The sequence below is a fragment of the Arachis hypogaea genome, chromosome 13 (genome assembly GCF_003086295.3).
Source record: "Arachis hypogaea cultivar Tifrunner chromosome 13, arahy.Tifrunner.gnm2.J5K5, whole genome shotgun sequence".
In the NCBI taxonomy this organism is placed as follows: Eukaryota; Viridiplantae; Streptophyta; class Magnoliopsida; order Fabales; family Fabaceae; genus Arachis; species Arachis hypogaea.
The window spans coordinates 139,728,575-139,746,562 of NC_092048.1; the positions used below are offsets into that span (position 1 = coordinate 139,728,575).

Genomic DNA, 17,988 nt, shown 5'->3' on the forward strand with positions numbered 1-17,988 from the left:
GAAAAAGTGAAGAATGATAGTTGAGAAATAAAATGAAGAAGACCGTGTATGTATAAAAAGAAGAAAGTGAAGAAGGATAACTGAAAAAATAAATTTTGCAATCAATTATCAATGATAAAAACTAAAAATAAAAACTACAAAATGTTGCTTCAAGTAAAAATACGTTTAAGAGTAAAAATCATGTTAAAAAAAGAATTTTACTAGAAAACTAATTTAGGATATAACCAATTATAGTAAACTAATTGAAAAATATACTAGTTACATAAAAAAAGATAAAAACAACTTTTTATTATTCCTATCTTTTGGATTTTCAAAACTAAAAATAAAAAAGAGTTAATTAAATTGGTTTATAACAAAATTAATTTTTTAGAATTTTTTTAAATAAATAATCCAAACAAATTTAATCTAATGTTTAACACTTTTAAACGTGTACACTTTTTGAACGTTAAACTAAATTACTAAACATACACGAAATTATTGGCAGAATCAAACTTCTGGAGAAGGATGTCATTTTCTAAACTCCACGTAATTCCATCAGCATGTCATCCAAATATTGGAAAGATAATAACTGTTAGAAAAAATGTAAGTCTATATTTATTTAGTAAGTCTAAATTCTAAAATATAACTTTAAATATTCTAAATCATCTAAAAATTGAAGGTTAAAACAACAATTTAATAAATAAAAAATGGATAATATTAACTACTTAGAAATTAATTTTCTATACTGTCTATGTTTATTTTAAATGTTAATTGTATTCTTTTTGTTGGTTTTTCTCTTTATTGTTTTCTCTTTTTTTTTTTTGGTCAGATGGATTAGACAGCCCCTAATTCTAGGCATTACTCATGTATTACACACCCACACAACACACTCACACACACTACATGAGTTCATTTAAAGGTTCATAATTCCTCTCCTAAAATTTAAACCTGGGTGCAGCTACTTGCGAGGCAGCAGATCCTGCCACTAGCCCAAGGCTCGGCTGCCTCTTTATTGTTTTCTCTAAGAGCAATGGTATTGGATATGTTTGGTTTGTAGTGCGTTAGCCCCGATTAGAAGAAGGGCTTAAGCCCAAAGAGGAGCAGGTAGGACAAAGCAAGGTTTAGGGTTGTCTACTCGCTCTGCTATAGATAAAGTAGAGTATGGTATACCCTACTCTACTATACCCGTACTCCTAATACATTATATAATATATATGTAAAAGTTATGTATATAATGAAGAAAGTGAGTGTTGAACTCACAATCTTCCTCTTATAAAAATTTGAAATAATCACTAAGTTAGTTGATGATCATATTATTTGTAAATTTATGTTGGATTTTTCTAAGATTTTATTAATTTGAACTTAGTTTTTTATTTTTTATTTTATTAATATGTATGAAATTTGGAATGGTTGAATTTTATGTTTGCTTGAAAATTTTTTATTTTTCTGCGGATAAAACCTGATAGAGTAGGGTTTAGAACTTTAGGGTACGGATATGCTTAGGATTGAGAGATTTTCAATTTGCGAGTAAGGTAAGGTAGAATTTTAAATTTTCAACCCGCAAATAGAATTAGAGTAGAGTCCAAACCCTACCCTACTCATTACCAGCCCTAGGCTTATGGCATGGGAATCAGAAGGAGCTCCAAATTTCACATTCTTTGTCGTCGCTTTTGAAAGGCGTTACATTTTTCGTCTAAATTGTTTTTGCAGAAAGACGTGTCAATGAAAGCGTATATCAATCTTCAACGAAAACTTCTTTGAGTCTTTCATGTCTCTACCAATTAACTACACATTCTTATTATCGTAGTTTTTTTCTCGGTCGTGTTGTTTATACACATTCACTTATTTGTATTTTTACTTTTCTTTTGTATGGTTGCTTATTCTGGTAAAATCTTTTTTTATATTGAAGTTGGGGATGTTCATGTTTTCGAAGTCTATATCGAATTTTCTTAATTAACCAATTTTAAACAGCGTATTGTAATATTTTTTGAGTTACATTATGCTACATGTCTACTGGTACAATCAAAGTATGACCATTTGCGATTTGGATCCTTTAACTTTTAATTTTTATTTTAGAGAATAAAGTGTAAATTTTTATTATTTATTTTATAGTTAATATAAAAAAATATAATTGAAAAAATATATCATTTATTTGACAGGTAGAATCTAAAAAAGAAAAAGATGAAAGAAAAAATATTTATAAATGAAAAATTATATTTTAATTTTTTAAATAAAAATTTAAAATTTAAAAAAATTAAATTCAAAATTTAAATGCAGAAAAATGTTACTTCTAGTATTAAAAAACTCTAGGGGCATCTTAATAATTTTGGCCATTATTTAACTATCACAAAAGAACCGAATCGATTTTATTGGTTTATTAGTTCAACCGATAAATCTCTATTTAAATCGGTAAAATCGGTTATATGTAATTAAAAAATAGTCAAAAATCTTAAAAATTTTAAAATACACATCTTTACCAATATTTTAAGAATAAATAAGTCTCAAATTTTAAAGACAATTAATACAAATATAAACATAAAATTAGTTAGTACTACTACAATAGTATTTTAATTTGATACAATAAGAATACCAATCCATAATATCAGTAAATTTTAATATTAATATCAAAACAAATAACTTTAATCACAATACTAACATTAAAATAGATAAAGATTAATAAATTTTTAGTAAAGTTTATATTTCTATTAATAATAGTACATAATTAAAAATATCATTAATTCAAAAAATAAAAAATACAAAATTAAAATTAAATTAGATATTTATATAATTATTTAATTCAAAAATTTATTATCTAACTAATGTTTGTCACATATAAGAATGAGAACTATGTTGACAAAGTGGCATTGAAGGTGAATTGCACTCAAAAGGTTTCTGTTCAAACCCTGCTTCTAATATTTTGGAATTTTCCAAACTAACAAATGCTAACAGATGGACAAGTGGCACGTTGAAGGACCGTAGGATGCCCTAGATCACAGGTAGAGATACGATGCTATGGAGCACTATAGAGTCTACCGTTGTCGAACTAATTGGACCGGTTTTTTTTTTCAATTTATGTCGATTTTCATCTTTAAATAGTCCAAAGAACGAATCAAACCGGTTCATAATTCTATTCACCAATTTTTCAATCGAATCGATCGGTTCGGTTTTTACAATTACATTACAAATATTAAATTGTTATTTATTTGTGTAAATTTTGATAAATATAAGTGTAAATTATATATTTTTTATATATAAATACATATAAATATAAATGCAAGTTATTACTAGTTAAGTGATGACAAAAAATAATAAATTTTGATGTTCAGCTAGTATTGCTCTTTACTCTTTAGCATTCGACTCTTTGTAGCAATAGTGACATCTTTCTGATGATTTCAAGACACTGGATCCGCACAGGTTCTGGTGACTTAACTGTGAAGAGCTCTTAGAGATTGAAAAGCCACCAATTCCAAATGCATCACCCTCATCGAAACCAAACCAGAAAAGGAAGATTCCGTCGCCAAAGGAGCTGATATCACATTATGAATCCCAAGGGATGAATAGAGGATCCGGAGTGATATGTTACATGAAGCTTGATTCAAAGCCTTGTTATGTTGAGACTGTTGCAATTGGAGTTGCCTCTGCTGCCACACTTAGAGGAATGGGTGCTATCATTGCCCCTCTTGCACAGATATGGAACTCTGTTACCACTGCCACTAAATCTACTCCACAATGACCATTTATTTGCCTTGTTAATCTTATTTTACCATTCTTAATTACTTGTTAGAGCTTAGCACATTGTTCTTTAATGTAAAAGTAAAACAATCTTTTGTCTTGTAAAACCCCCCAAAAAAATGGAGCCATAGATGCAGATGGAATCAAGTATAAACAACAATAGATTGATCAGTGTTTGGAGGTTAAACTTTACAAAACAGTAGGACTAAATGGAAGTACATCTTGGAGTCTAAATTTGAACATGCTAAATTGAAAAATATTACTGACTCACGTTTTTGGAGAGTAGACTTTTATTTTGTATGGTGCTTGGGTCTAAATTAACAAGAAAAAGGGGGTTCAAATGGCGTAAGCATACATATGAAATATGAAGTTGATTTGATATTTCAGTCTGTGCAGCAGCGATACATGTAGAACTTTTCCATGGGACGGCCGCATTCGACACAAACCACCTTATCTGGGATTCTGCCATTGGTTCCCGGCAGTATCAAGCGGTTACAATGATGTGGGGTTTGTAATCCTTGAATATAATCATCCATTGCAGGCAAAACCCCTTTCTCCTCTGCCTTGTCCTTCCATTGATCATAGTCATTGAGGCAATTCAGGAATGTGTCTCCCTTTCCCTTTGCCATCATAGTCTCTGTGCCTCTGCTCATAACAACCCACCCTTGCTCACTGCTGTCAAAGCCTAGAATCCTCATTATCTCATGCATTATCTCATCATTTTCAACTTTCTTTTCCTGCTGCAGTTTTGAGTGCCACATGCTCTCCAGCCTAACCCAGAAGAACCATATAAGGGTAAGCCCAGGGTCAGGGAGTGTGTTGCTTAACTTTTCTTCTTCAATGACCGTGTTGATTTTTCGAACCTTTTCTCCTGGGTTGCTTCTCCCTACATAGATCATCTCCAGTGGTAACTTGAGAGTTTCTGCCAGTGATCGTGCCTTCCTTGTGAACTTCCGAATCCACTCTATGTCGTCCCCTCCATACAAGCATATGTATGTGCCTTGTGCTATCTGGAAGGAGTTTAAAAATTATATATGGAAGTGCATTATGAAATTATCTAAAGAAAGAATGGGAGGACTATACTATACCCAATCATAGAGAGATGGATGAATTGTATCTGCCAACAGTTCAAGCCGCCATGATTCTTGCTTCCACAATGCTTCCTCCCTTGAACTGGAGAAAGGATAAGCCAAGCTTCCCCAAATCCACATCATGTGTATTGCATTCAGGTTAACAACCTTTCCTTGCTGATCCAGAACTACAATTATTGGCTTGGCATTATTGAAAAGCCACACCTCTTTTATGTACCTGATGGTTGCTGGCTCCAACATGGAAGGGTCGTAGAGTGAGTACCAAGTCATCATAGATTGCAGCTTCACAAACTTGTTTTGTTTCTCTTCTGTCCATGGGGTTCCCTTGTCCACAATTGGGATCCAAACTAATTCGTATTGGCTCTCAAACCTGCTCGATTCCTGGCGTGATTCTTGATACATTTGGTCAATGATCATGATTTCTTGATCAGAAATATGATGGAGGTCTGTTATGTAGAGTAACACAATTTTCTTCCGCAGCACCTCAATGCTAACCTGAAGATGAAGCATTGGATGATGGCATTACTACATGTACTGGTGTAAGAACTAATGAGCAAACATGATCATAAACTAAATATCAGGGTTAACCCGTTGTTTGGTAGAGCCATCAAACAATGGCAACATATCATCCTTGTTGTAAATCAAGGCTTTGAGAATCTTCATGTTGTCAGGGTGGGATGTCTGAAAAAGGATCTGAAGTGTTTCAAATGCTTCTCGTTGTTTGTTATCATCTGCATCATAACATGATATTTCAAGCGTTTCTTCAACATATGTATCATTGTTGTGAATAAGCAAATAAGACTGGCATACCTAAATGTTGACGACAGAGGTCAAGTTGCTTAAGAAGGTGGCTGTTTATGTTACTGAGCTTATGAGCCAAACTTGAAAGTTCCCAAGTCTCTATTGTTGATGACATGAATCTAAGACAAAAACAGACAAGTTTAATTCAGAATTTGAATTTGATCTCAAAAATCATGAGCTGCTAGGATATTTTATATTGATTAATACCCTTGACTGAGGCCAATGATGCCTAGAATCTGTGTTGCGCAGGCGATGATACTCCGAATGGTCCAATAGACAGCACTTGGAATAAGATTGGAGGCAGCTAGTGTCTCTGGTGCTTCAGGGTCAATGTACTGAGAGGGAAGCTCATGGAACTGCATAATGTAGTTGGTTACATCCAACATGGCCTTGAGAAGGTGGCTGATTGCTTCAAACTTGGGTCCCAATTCATTCACTTGTTCCAGCGTTTCATGGATGTGCTTCAACATTGCAACAGACCTGGCAAGAGGGTTGGTGGCATGAACCTGAGCCAGAAGCCAGAACTTGCCAAAGTTGGTCCCGAATGCTGCCAATGCTATCACCACCTTGGCCTCCCATGAATACCTTGACAGCATGCTTAGTATCCCCATGGTTGTGGCATGTGCATCTCCACCACTCAAACACTTGCAAGATATCTGACACAACCATGAAGGCATTAAGAGATTAGAGTGTATATATAATCATATATGAAACAATTTATTTTTCAAAAATAAAAAAATAAAAACAAAACCTCGCAAGAAACTTTGTTAATTGTGTGGGAGGTGATATCTAGCATGTCAGTTAACTCAGATTGTTGGAAGCTATCCATTAAGCCATCCAATTTTGCTGGCTTTCCCTGTGTGAAGTTTCAGCACAAGTCAAATATTTAATAACTATACTTTAATAAGATGCATCAAAAGATATTCATATATTATATTAGAAAAGTGTCTTTGTTAAAATAAGATAATCTTAAAAGAATACTATTTAAATAAGATATACCTGAACAATGCCAGGGATGATAGAAGCAGCAGAGTTGAAAATGTGTTGAACCACATTAAGAAGAGGCCTAACATCAATGCGTTCATCATCAACAGGAGCATGAGTGGCACGAATTTGTTTGGTCATTGTACTGTCATCTGATGCTGAAAAAAAGTGGGATTGCAACTTCCTGGGCACCATTGCCATCTTCAATAAGAATCAAGTAATGCTGCTGCAGCAAAAGGCACAGTGGAATTTAACAGATACCAGTTAGGAGCAATGGTAGCTAGCTACCTCTAAGCCTTATATATAATTATTCATTCATTCCAAATTTATTAAATTTCTACCTTGCTTGTTTTGGGGTTTAACTCCTCTATAAAGTAACCATGGAGAATCTGAGATTTCAGATAAAGGCTCGCCAGTATCGATCACCTTTATTTTATGGCTTTCTTGTAGTTGGTATGTTCTGCTAAACACTTGTAAGATTAATGGATTATCACACGAGTGGTGTAAGCTTTTTAATTTGTATCGTTGTACTTTATGAGTAACTTAAAGTTTTGCTAAATGTTCTTCATTAGCAATCTAGTAACTAAGTGCTCTATATATTCTTCGATCAAACTTTTGGATTCACACCTTGCAAAAGTTACTAGTACTGAAAGAATCATGTGTTTACAAGTTAAGATATATAAGAAAGGTATAAAATTCACACAACTTTTTATGATATGAAGGAATCAGACTATTTAAACTTTCAACACTTCAGTAATGATTAGTTTACATTTGTTGCAGCACCACCCCCAACCCATTTTTCTGCTTCTTCATACTTTTATCGTACATTTATGATTTGCTAAGCAAGACTCTACATAATTAATGTCATTTTTGTAATGCCAATACACTTGAGTACAAATTGTCAAATAAATTTACAAATATGCCTTTGAAAGCAGACTTGTTAACTCGAATAATGAATCCCATAAAGCATATGGTAAATCCAACATGGATGAGGTTGTTGACCTTCCAGTGTCAACAAGTTTGAACCATTGGCTTCCAGGGTCACAAGTATGATCTGTGCTCAAGCATTTGCAGGCATTGGTCACAATATTATTGTTGGAATCTATATCCAAACAAACCTTAGAACCATCGGTGAGGTTAGAGGAGAGGTGCAACTTTGAGTCTGAGATCATTTCCCATTTAGAGTTAGAAGCAGAGCAAATTATGCTAAGTTTTGCAGGATTTCCTTCTTGATCCGCTTGTAAGCAATAGTAAGTTCCCATTACGTTTAGTATCTTTTGAGGCGTATACTTCCAACCATCAGAGTTAGAACAAGGGCCCAACCTCAATGGGTCTTGTATTGACTTCCTTGTCACACAAAGCCCCGTCAAAGGATGGTAAATCACTTTGTATGGATTACCTTGTGTTATGCCTGGTCCTACATAAAATACAAAACTTAATTAAACACCTAAACAGTAAATACACTTCAATGGGCCAAATCAATGGGCTTTTGCTTACCTCGGAAGGGAAGTTGTAGGGAAGAGATCCTTTGCAAGAACGTAGTATTTCTAACATTGGCCCAGTCCCAAGTAAGAAGCCCATAAAACTCTTCCATTCCAGCAACGCCTTGTCTAAAATAGTAACTGCCAACAAGAGTCCAATAGGCCCAATCGAAGTCCAGGTCAGCCGCGAGAGCCATGAAGCAGGTGATGTACCTATTATCATTAAGATTGGTGCCTCTCAAGTCCAACCCAAACTCGCTGAAAAACAAGGGCCATCCTTGGTCCAGCAAGAAAGCAGAATTGGTGATGACGTTTGCAGACACTTGTCCACACACTTGGTTGGGGTTCCCTTGAACCCAAGCTTGACCATCCGTGAAGGCATACCAGTGCGCCTCAAAAACTAGTTTCCCCTTAAAGGACACTTGCACTGCTCTATTCCTAACGAACGATAAGTCCTTGTCAAAACTTAAGCCGGACAAGATTACAATCACATTTGGGTTCGCTGCATGAACCGATTCCGCTCCTTTCACCATATACCTTCATGTTCATAAACAACACAAGGACAGTAACGTAAATTCCAAATCTCAAAACCCTAAAAGAGAGTTATTTAGAGATATCATACTTGTACCAATCGTTGACATTCTGTCTGGGGCCACGAAGCTCGTTTCTTAAGCTCATGCCTACAACGTTGGTGACTCCGTTGAAAATAGTGGCCATCTTGGTGAGGCCTTGGATCCAGAGGTCTGGGTTGAAATATTTATCGCCGAAGAAGCCATTGCCATCGTTGTTATTGCAGCACCAACCTGGTTCGGTTATGTGGTTGTCCAAGATCACCATCACATCGTTGTCCCCGAGACTCTTCACCACTGCCTGATTTGCAATACATTGTTATTCTTTCAAAACAGTAAATGCATCTATTCAATTTCAATAATTAGTTATACATAAATGACACACTATCTTTTGATTTTGATACTAACAAACTGTTACACATTACTACAATTTTTTTTTTGTTTATTTAAATTCAAAAAATAAGTGTAAGTCAAAAATAGGCGAAACCATCTTAAGAAACACACGTAATATTTAAATTTAAATGATAAGAAATAAAAAAAATGAAATGGCCTGCCACTAAAAGAATCATGTATTTAATATGTTAGGTGGTTGAGAGAGTAGTCCAACTAATTAAGCTCTTAAACTATGTTACAACACGGTTGAATATAAGCATTAAGCAGGGAGTATAATTGTTGATATATAATATGTTTTTATTAGTGGCTACTTGCGACAAAGGAAATTTAATTTATAGTGAATATCGCTATCACATAAGCATCACGCATGTCAGCATGTATTTGTAGCAATAAATAAATAATAGAAAAGCATCATGTGGGAACAAATTAAGGAATATTATAATGGTTTAGAGACCTGAAAAGCTTGGATGAGATTGAGATCGATGATGGAGGGGTTATTGGCTTGGATGCCAGCAACGGAATCAGTTAGGCCAAGGCTCTGAAATGATTGTCTAACGGTTAGAGAAGCGAGGGAGTCATTGGTGACCAATAGAATGGGCCAAGTGAGCCTCACACAGTTGAAGCCCATGGACTTTATCCCCTTCGAGATCACATCCACGGGCTTCTTGCTAAGCCCCTCCGCCACCACGGGTTCTAGATGGGACACCCAATTGACGCACGCAAGCTTCACCCTCTTCCCTTGTTGGTTTACTATCCACCGTGAATTCGTGCTTAGTGGAACCTCCTCCGTCAGAGCCTTCACCACTTGGAGTGTCAATAACAACACCAAAAAGGTGGAGCATCTTCTCCTTCCCATTTCTTCTTTCTTTTCTTTGAGGGAAAATAAAGGACGGATATGCTTCCCATCTATTTATTATGACTTCGATGACTCATAAAACACGCACCATTTGTTTATTGAACTTTATCCTATCATTATTTTCTTACTAGAAAAATAAGAAACTTATTAAGCTACACAAAAGGAAAAAACTCATTACAATCATCTATAAGTTTGGTAGGTTTTAAATCCCGAATCTTTTCTTTTACTAAACAAATTAATTAAAGCCGCACACCATATATTTGATAAGATGCCGTTTACTACTTACTCTAGCAACTGCTGCATGGTTTTTCTTAATATTGTTATGGCGTAAAAGCAACAGTTTCTCAAATAGATTAATTATTGATTAAGGATGTTTGCCGTCAAAGAAAATATATATAGTTGGGCTAATAAGCTGAAGTGTTTAAGAAAAGAGCTAAGTGTAGTATGTCATGTTAGAACTTCACAGAACGTGTCGTGACTCCATCCAGTTAGTTTTAAGCTTAATAATATGAGACGCAACCTATATATAATTTGTTAAAGAAAAAAGACCTGCATCAACATGGCATCCGTCTCAGAAAATGCCAATATAGTAGTTTGCATCTTATACTCTTAATTGTTTGCTTCAAGAGAAGGAGAAAGATCAGTGGGTTGTTGCTTTTTATTTTGGAGCATATATACGACTATATATTGCTTCTACTACAACGTTCCTTTTCGTCTTGTATTCTTTCTTTCTTACTTGATTTCTACATGCATCCATCATCCGTGTATTTGCTTCTCTGCTGATCTCTCATTTCTCTCTGACCTTTTTTAAAAGAAAAGAATACACCTTTATTTTTATTTTGTTTCCTACAGGGGCTTATGCTTTAAATTAACTTCTTTATTCACAATGATCGAGTAACAGGAGTATACTTATTCATGTGGCCGTTGTCTTTCATGGTTATTAAAGTGCAAATATATATACCCTTTTTTTTATTAGGTTGAGAATGTAGTCCGAGGTCAGTGAGGTGGATATATCATGCTAAAAATTCATGAAATGCAACTAATCAAATAAAATTAAATCAAATAATACAGATCTAGTTTCTGATTCTCTACGGGATACATCAACCAAAATCAGACGCAAGAAAAGAAAGCTAAAACAAATACTATTATACATACGTCAAAATAAATCTAGATGAACCAAGTCCTTTTCTCACAACACACAAATCAAACTTCATATATACAAGGAGGAAACCCACTCTCTCTATAAACAAGTATGATTAAGTTGGAACATTAGTTCAAAATCGTGAACGTAGTTTTGTGTACAAGGCTAACTACATATCGATCAAGTTCCCCTGCATATACTCTGTCACGTTAGTTAACTTTTTTTTACTTATTCAATGCCATCAATAGAAAGCTAAGTTTATGAATGATATATGAGCTAACCTTGTTCTAACAATGTATGCATGTGCCACAGAAACAAGGGTTTGAGCCAAGTTAACTAGTAAAGCTTTATTCTAGTATCGATTGTGCTCCTGCAAATGGGGCAGAATTCAAGATTCTCTCCACAGTTACAACAAGTCTGTCATGTGAGGAAAAGGTGATATGTGAATTAGAACATTTCATAAAGTCTTATAATCAAGTTTACTTATATATATATATATATATATATATATATATATATATATCAGTATCACCATATTATATAATTGCTTACCTGATGCCCACAACCAAAGGCCATATCCTTCCCATTAGTAAGACAAATTGGACAAAGCTGCAATTCACCATTAGATCATGAATCATGATGATCAAATCACGAAAATATGCTAGTCAAGTTGAATCTCAGGTTAAATAGAATGATGTTAATACCTTATGATCATATAAGCCACCCGGTGATGATTCTGCACTGGTACTAACTGCATTATCATAGACAGTGTGCGAAGGAGTACTCTGCTGAAAACTATTACTGCGAAAAGATATGTTGTTGCTGCTGGAAGCCCTGTCATATTGAGGTGGAGGTAAAGCAACCCTGTCCGGTGAATATCCCCTCCGAGCACTAATTTCATCAATTAAAACAACACAAGATTCAGGGAAACATGTACATACACATATCAAACTAAGACTATGAGGAGTAGTGGTACCATATTTTCATACCCCAATATGCCATGGTCTATGGTTGCCTTATATTGAGAAGGTATCTCCATCAGAGCTGATAGAGCAAACTCTGTCTCTTTCCTTTCTGAATCTACACTCTTTGACATTATTTCAGTAAAATTCACAAACTGGCAGGACATAAAACACATGTCATTATAGTTATGAACATATGAAATTTGGGAAGTAAGGTTAAGGCCAAGTCTAAGTGAATTACAAGACCTGGAAATTGTCAAAGGCTCGAGCAGGAATGTTATCATCAAATTCCCTCATCATATCCCATGGTCCATCTCCAACTCCCACCAAAACTATTGACAGTGGATACTCACTGCAATTTGTGAAAAATATAAGAATGGAGAATGGGAATTACAGAAGAGAGAAAGCAAAAATAATCACCTGGCTTTTACAATTGCATCAATTGTCTTCTGTTCCTGTGGACTTAACTGGCCACGCTCTGTGTCAACGCTTCTGGTCACCTGTGCCAACATTTTGAGTATCATCGATGCAAATTGGAGTTTATGCTTAACATTTATAACAAAAAATTAGCAATGGAAGTACATACATACATACATATGTATGAAAGATACCTACCTGTCCATCAGCAATTATTAGCAAGACATGATATTGGCCACCACTTTGCTCAACAATAGTCATTGCCATCTCAATGATAGGTGCGAAAGAAGTGGGTCCTGTCACATAATTAAATGCAATGAGTTATACATACTACTTGGCCTGATTCAAAAATGCTATCTAAGAACTAAGATAACTGGTGAGGGCAACACCTGCTAGTTTGAGACGAGGAACAATTTCTCTGTATTTTGACAAAACTTCCTCAAATCCATTGCAGAATCTATCATCTGGGTAGAAACTGAAGACATCTTGATCATGTGTTGATGCTGACAATGGGAGAGAAGCACAGGAAAGAAAATCAAGTTTGCAATTTGGAAATGCAAGCAATGGGAAAAACATGAAGATCTATCTGTAATTCTGGGTGGCATTACCATCTCCGAATCCAAAACATGGAATCAAGTTATCCTCGTCAAAGGCAGATAGAGTTGTCCCAATAATGGAGATCGCCTGTTCATAAGGATTATGGCCATTTCCGAGATGATGTAAACTTTTTCGGTTGAATGATCTCTTTCCTGATTTTCAAAGTTAATTGTATAAATTTAGTACCACAAATTACTACAAGAGATTCAATGATCAAGAAGTGAATAGGATATAAAACCTGTCCACTCATTGCTTTTTGTGAAATCAATGCCGACAATGAGATTAGAAGATTCTAGGCCAGCTTGTGAAAGAGCAGCAGTAACCTGTGTGCAATACAATTACATTCAGAATGGTTTTCTTTGTTGAGTGAAATAGATCACCTAAAGAATAGTTGATACTGACAGATCTATAATAATATTTGTTATGAATATGTAAATTAATATATTGAAATTTGAGGGGAAAAGCGATAGAAATTCAGCAGTTAGTTTCATCCATATAATTTATGAAAAACCAACCTTAGCTTGTTACAAGCTAGGACTAGTTTGCTCTAGGCAATGAACTGGTTACTGACTAAAGTTTTTGACCATATGTAAGCCAAAATCATCATAATAATTGATAACACCTGATACTGATAGGAAATATTCTAGAAAGAGTTCTTAGTGATCCATCTAGCAGCTTTCCTGATACTTGTACTGTCTATAGCTTGAATTTTTGGGTCATGCGAAGTCTCCAAGAGTTATCTTTTAACCTTTTAATGCTAACATCACAAATCTTACAAAGAAGGAAGTAGAACAGGTTTCACTTTATTTGAAAAAGATTTTAACCTGGGTCCAGAATATTTTCAAAAGATTTTAAGGGAATCAACTATTTTTCAATTAACTTTTTGAAATTCTCCTTTTATCCTAAATTTTAAACCCTAAATCTTAAATTCTAAATTTAAAATTCTAAATCCTAAATTCAAAATTCAAAATTGTCCAAAAAATAAAGATTAAAAATATAATTTTACAATAAAAAAGTTAGATAATTTAAACTAATTAAAAGTTAAATTTAATTTTGATGGACTATTTGTATAAAACAGTTTTACAGGTGCATTAAAATTAAACTCTTATAAATTAATTTTCTATACTTATTCTTTTAAAAATTCAGTACTTTAACAAGATTCCATGATCCATGAGACGATGGCATTGATACTAGCAATCAAAAAATGATTAATCTGACCTCGTCGAGTGAACGGTAATTATCAGCAATCTTGGAATATCTCCTATCCAACCTCCTTTTCGGCTGTTGATAATCGTAATACGGAGCGGCGGGTGGCCGGTGTTGAATTGACGGTTGATATGCATACGGTGGCGGTTGCGAGTATCCATAATTGTCCCAAGATGAAGATGAAGCACCACCAGAACCGTACGATGGCACATGCCTCCTATCACCGCCAGATTCTCTTGAACTCTTACCTCCCATAATTGACTCCTTCAGAATCAAACCAAGGAAACACAATATCACAACCAACGCTGTCCAAGTCTCCGCCTACAAATTCCAAAATCATATGTATCTTGAGCTATAATACAATTCAATACTGCAAATGTAAAAGAACGGTTATCACTTCATTCATACCTCTAGATGCATTGCAGATGAATTGTGATGAAATTAACAACTATCGATGTCTCACGCTAATCACGTAAGATTAGACTTGCTTTTCTTTTCTCCTTGTTCAACTAATTAATAGATCGATCTATCGAGAGAAGATGTAGAAATTGGAAGGAAACTAAGCTAGAGCAAGGTCAAGTCAAGTACAACAAACTTTTCAGCCATTTCCTCCTAATCAAACATATATTCCAATTTATTTATATTTTTTATTTTTATATATACACTAAAATATAGGAAGGTCTTTGAAACCATCAACAATCCCTAAGCAATATTTTGATACAGAATCTATATATAATTATATACATAGGCTCTATCCGCAATAGAAAACAACAATGATTGACTTACAAACTGGCACGCAAAGTTAATTTATTAAAAAAGAAGCGGAAAATACGAAGTATATTTCATGGATCCTTCCCAGTATTGCAGGTGAAAAGGAAATGTAGAAAGACTTATACCATGTCTAAGTTGACCAGTACATTTTCCAGGATGTGTGACACCCAAGAAAGTGACCCATCTCCGGAAACGCCACCTATTGGCTAATATGATTCTACTATACACACTATAGACTATACAATGTCTCGGTCAATTTTTTTATTCTTTCCTTGTTCTTCAACCGCAATTTGTTGACTTGTTTTATTTAATTTTGTTAGGAAAAGGGGCCACACGGTAAAACATCTAGAAAATATAATGAGTAGGTTTCTTTTATGTTATTTTCAACACACGTGGCATGACAAACTTCATTAGAAAATAATATTTGGTCTTATATAAGTAGATATTATTTACAATCGACTAATTTTCCTATTTCCCATGACCTAATTTAAAAAGGTTCATCGTTAATAAAGAGTCATCCTAGCGTCCTTCCAGGCTCAAAATCAATACTTCTCTATTGAAGTCCTTAGTTATATTATATCTTTACTTTGCCATTTAGACAAAGTCTCGGTTTAAAAAGAAAAGGATGCACTAAATACATACAGAATATACAGACAAAATTGATGCAATCTTTCAATGAGGAAGAAGTTAAGGAATTAGTAGAAGAGGAGTGCTAGGATCAGTAAATTTTGTGTTTTGTAATTATTAATTAATTATTAATAATATTTTTAATAATGTGAAATTATATTCAATAGTGTGGGATTACTCATTTTTTTTTATAGTTAAATACTGGCCAAATTTTAAAAAAAGTACTGACTCCTAGACTTTCTCTTAGTAGAAAGATATTAATAAATTATAGATCATATCGAATGACTCTAGTTATATTTCAATTCGGAGGTTAATTAAATATTAGGAATATACTGAAGGAATATAACATGAACTTTATAAAGAGGTGCTGGGAGAATATTGGTGTGAAATTCACTGGAACTGTGTTGAGTTTCTTTGAGATGGTGCGGTTACCAGTAGAGTCCAATGTTACTTGGGTAGTATTGGCTCCGAAATTTGCGTGGGTGCAAAGGAGATAAATGATCTTAGATCGATCAGTATAGTTGGGTGCGTCTACAAGGTCATATCAGAAGTGTTGACAAGAAGAATGAGGAGTGTAATGCCAGGACTAGTGGGAGAATCACAAAGTGCATTTGTCAAAGAACAACGAATACATGATGGAGCGTTAATAGCATGTAAGACTGTACAATGACTAAAAGTGAAGAAGAAGGCATCAACAATTATTAAATTGGACTTCAGAAAGTCTATGACAGAGTCAAATAGAACTTTGTTGATATTATGCTAGAAAATATGAAATTCGATAGAAGATGGAGGGCCTAGATCACAGAGTACGTAAGATCAGCATCTATTTCCGTAATGGTTAATGGGGTTCCATCCAAATCATTTAAGATGGAAAGGGGACTTCGGCAAGGAGACCCGTTATCACCTTTTCTATTCGTGCTGGTTGTAGATGTATTGAACAGGATGATCAGGGAGGCTGTAAGGAATAGGAGAATTGCCCCTCTATTAGTCGGTCAGAATAATATAGAGTTATCACATCTCCAGTTTGCTGATAACACTATATTGTTCTGTCCGCCGAAGGAGGAGACAATAAAAAATTACAAGAGACTTTTGAGGTGCATCGAAGTGATGTCCGGATTGAGTATTAATTTCGACAAGTCCAGCTTGATACCAGTGAATTGTAGCCATGAGTGAGTTCATCGGATGTGCCAATTATTAGGGTGCCAGGCATCAAGACTACCAGTGAAGTACTTGGGCATTGAGTTAGGAGCAAATCTGAGGCTAGTTAAAACATGGAAGCCAGTAATAGATAAGGTAGAGGAGAAACTTAGCTTGTAGAAAGCAAGGAAAGTTGGTCCTCATCAATTCAATGATTAATAGTCTACCTACATACTATTTGAGTTTGTATAAATGCCAGCTACAGTGGCAAAAAAACTAATTTCATTGGAAAGGAGTTTCTTTTTGGGGGAAGGATGATGGACGTCTTCGGCTGGCTCTTGTAAAGTGGGAGTTGATACAGACACCAAAAAAACTAAGAGGGCTAGATGTGGAAGATGAAATGATCTGTAATACAATTTTATTGTTTAAGTGGTGGTGGATATTTGTAAAGGAGGATTGTCCGTTATGGAAAAAGGTTGTGTGCTCCTGCAATAATCTAAATTTTGGACAATTATTGTCTACTCAAGCTATACCGACAAAAGCAGGCCCGTGGAAAGATATTCGTCACTTGCAAATAAAAGAGCAACATGTCAGACAAAAGATGATTGACGGACTGGCTATGGAAGTAGATGATGGCAAATCAACCAAATTTTGGGAAGATACATGGTTACAGTCGAAAAAGTTGAAAGATTCCTTTGCGAGGCTCTACTTGATTTCAAATAACAAATGATCCGTGATCGGGGACTGTGGGTTTTGGGATAGAATAGAGTGGGTATGGAACTTTCAGTGGAAGAGGGAACCACGCCAATAGGAGACTGACAGCTTAAACCATCTTTTAGTTATTTTGTAAGCTGTGAAATTGATAGAAGGAGCACAAGATAGAGTGGTGTGAAAATTTGATAAGGAAGACGTTTATACTACTAACTCATTTGTGCAGGTTTTGCAGGTACAGACAGTAACGGAAGATATCCTCGACTATAAGTTCACAAATAGAATATGGAAAAGACTAGTACCACCTCGAGTAGAGTTATTTACTTGGTTTGTGCTTGTAGGCCGAGTTAATACAAAAGATCGACCGAGTAATTTGGACATCATTGAACGAAGTAATAATGTATGTATTATGTGTAACAAGGAAATTGAAACTGTATAACATTTGTTTGTTACGTGTGAGTACACTTGGCAGGTGTGGTACGCATGGATTAGTCATGTGAGTCGTGCATGGAGCATCCCAGGATCCATAAAGA

At 34.9% G+C, this 17,988-nt stretch overlaps 3 protein-coding genes and 1 non-coding gene across 8 annotated transcripts; 1 reads left to right on the forward strand and 3 right to left on the reverse strand.

The window, feature by feature from the left end:
• The first annotated feature begins 1,848 nt into the window (after nt 1-1,848).
• Nucleotides 1,849-2,003, forward strand: LOC112793600 (small nucleolar RNA snoR137). Its single transcript, XR_003198299.1, has one exon. It is a non-coding gene; the product is annotated as a small nucleolar RNA snoR137 (small nucleolar RNA).
• A 1,850-nt stretch (nt 2,004-3,853) lies between these two features.
• Nucleotides 3,854-7,049, reverse strand: LOC112792162 (protein SIEVE ELEMENT OCCLUSION B). 2 transcript variants are annotated; one of them, XM_072212843.1, is made up of 8 exons: nt 6,929-7,049; nt 6,603-6,813; nt 6,355-6,459; nt 5,811-6,259; nt 5,613-5,722; nt 5,391-5,533; nt 4,800-5,297; nt 3,854-4,721 (listed from the first exon to the last, which is right to left on the reverse strand). In XM_072212843.1, exons 2-8 carry the CDS (start codon nt 6,786-6,788, stop codon nt 4,095-4,097), a joined length of 2,118 nt encoding a protein of 705 aa, XP_072068944.1. In that variant the 5' UTR covers nt 6,789-6,813; nt 6,929-7,049; the 3' UTR covers nt 3,854-4,094. The 2 variants fall into 2 exon arrangements, with proteins under 2 accessions (XP_072068944.1, XP_025691074.1); XM_025835289.3 differs by lacking the exon at nt 6,929-7,049 and having other exon boundaries at nt 6,603-6,880.
• A 244-nt stretch (nt 7,050-7,293) lies between these two features.
• Nucleotides 7,294-9,886, reverse strand: LOC112792163 (glycosyl hydrolase 5 family protein). Its single transcript, XM_025835290.3, has 4 exons — nt 9,485-9,886; nt 8,691-8,938; nt 8,085-8,605; nt 7,294-8,004 (listed from the first exon to the last, which is right to left on the reverse strand). The coding sequence occupies exons 1-4, from the start codon at nt 9,884-9,886 to the stop codon at nt 7,499-7,501; spliced, it is 1,677 nt and encodes a 558-aa protein (XP_025691075.1). The 3' UTR covers nt 7,294-7,498.
• On the reverse strand, nt 9,496-15,188 carry LOC112792164 (E3 ubiquitin-protein ligase RGLG5). Of its 4 annotated transcripts, none has more exons than XR_011870068.1 (13): nt 14,618-15,188; nt 14,222-14,530; nt 13,242-13,326; nt 13,015-13,155; nt 12,796-12,909; nt 12,605-12,702; nt 12,410-12,489; nt 12,236-12,341; nt 12,017-12,144; nt 11,732-11,918; nt 11,580-11,636; nt 11,309-11,444; nt 9,496-10,688 (listed from the first exon to the last, which is right to left on the reverse strand). XR_011870068.1 is itself a non-coding variant. In XM_025835291.3 (12 exons), the coding sequence occupies exons 1-12, from the start codon at nt 14,627-14,629 to the stop codon at nt 11,364-11,366; spliced, it is 1,398 nt and encodes a 465-aa protein (XP_025691076.1). In that variant the 5' UTR covers nt 14,630-15,188; the 3' UTR covers nt 10,912-11,363. The 4 variants fall into 4 exon arrangements, 1 of the variants encoding a protein (XP_025691076.1); XR_003197352.3 differs by lacking the exon at nt 9,496-10,688 and adding an exon at nt 10,912-11,217; XR_003197353.3 differs by lacking the exon at nt 9,496-10,688 and adding an exon at nt 10,912-11,228.
• Nucleotides 15,189-17,988: the final 2,800 nt, after the last annotated feature.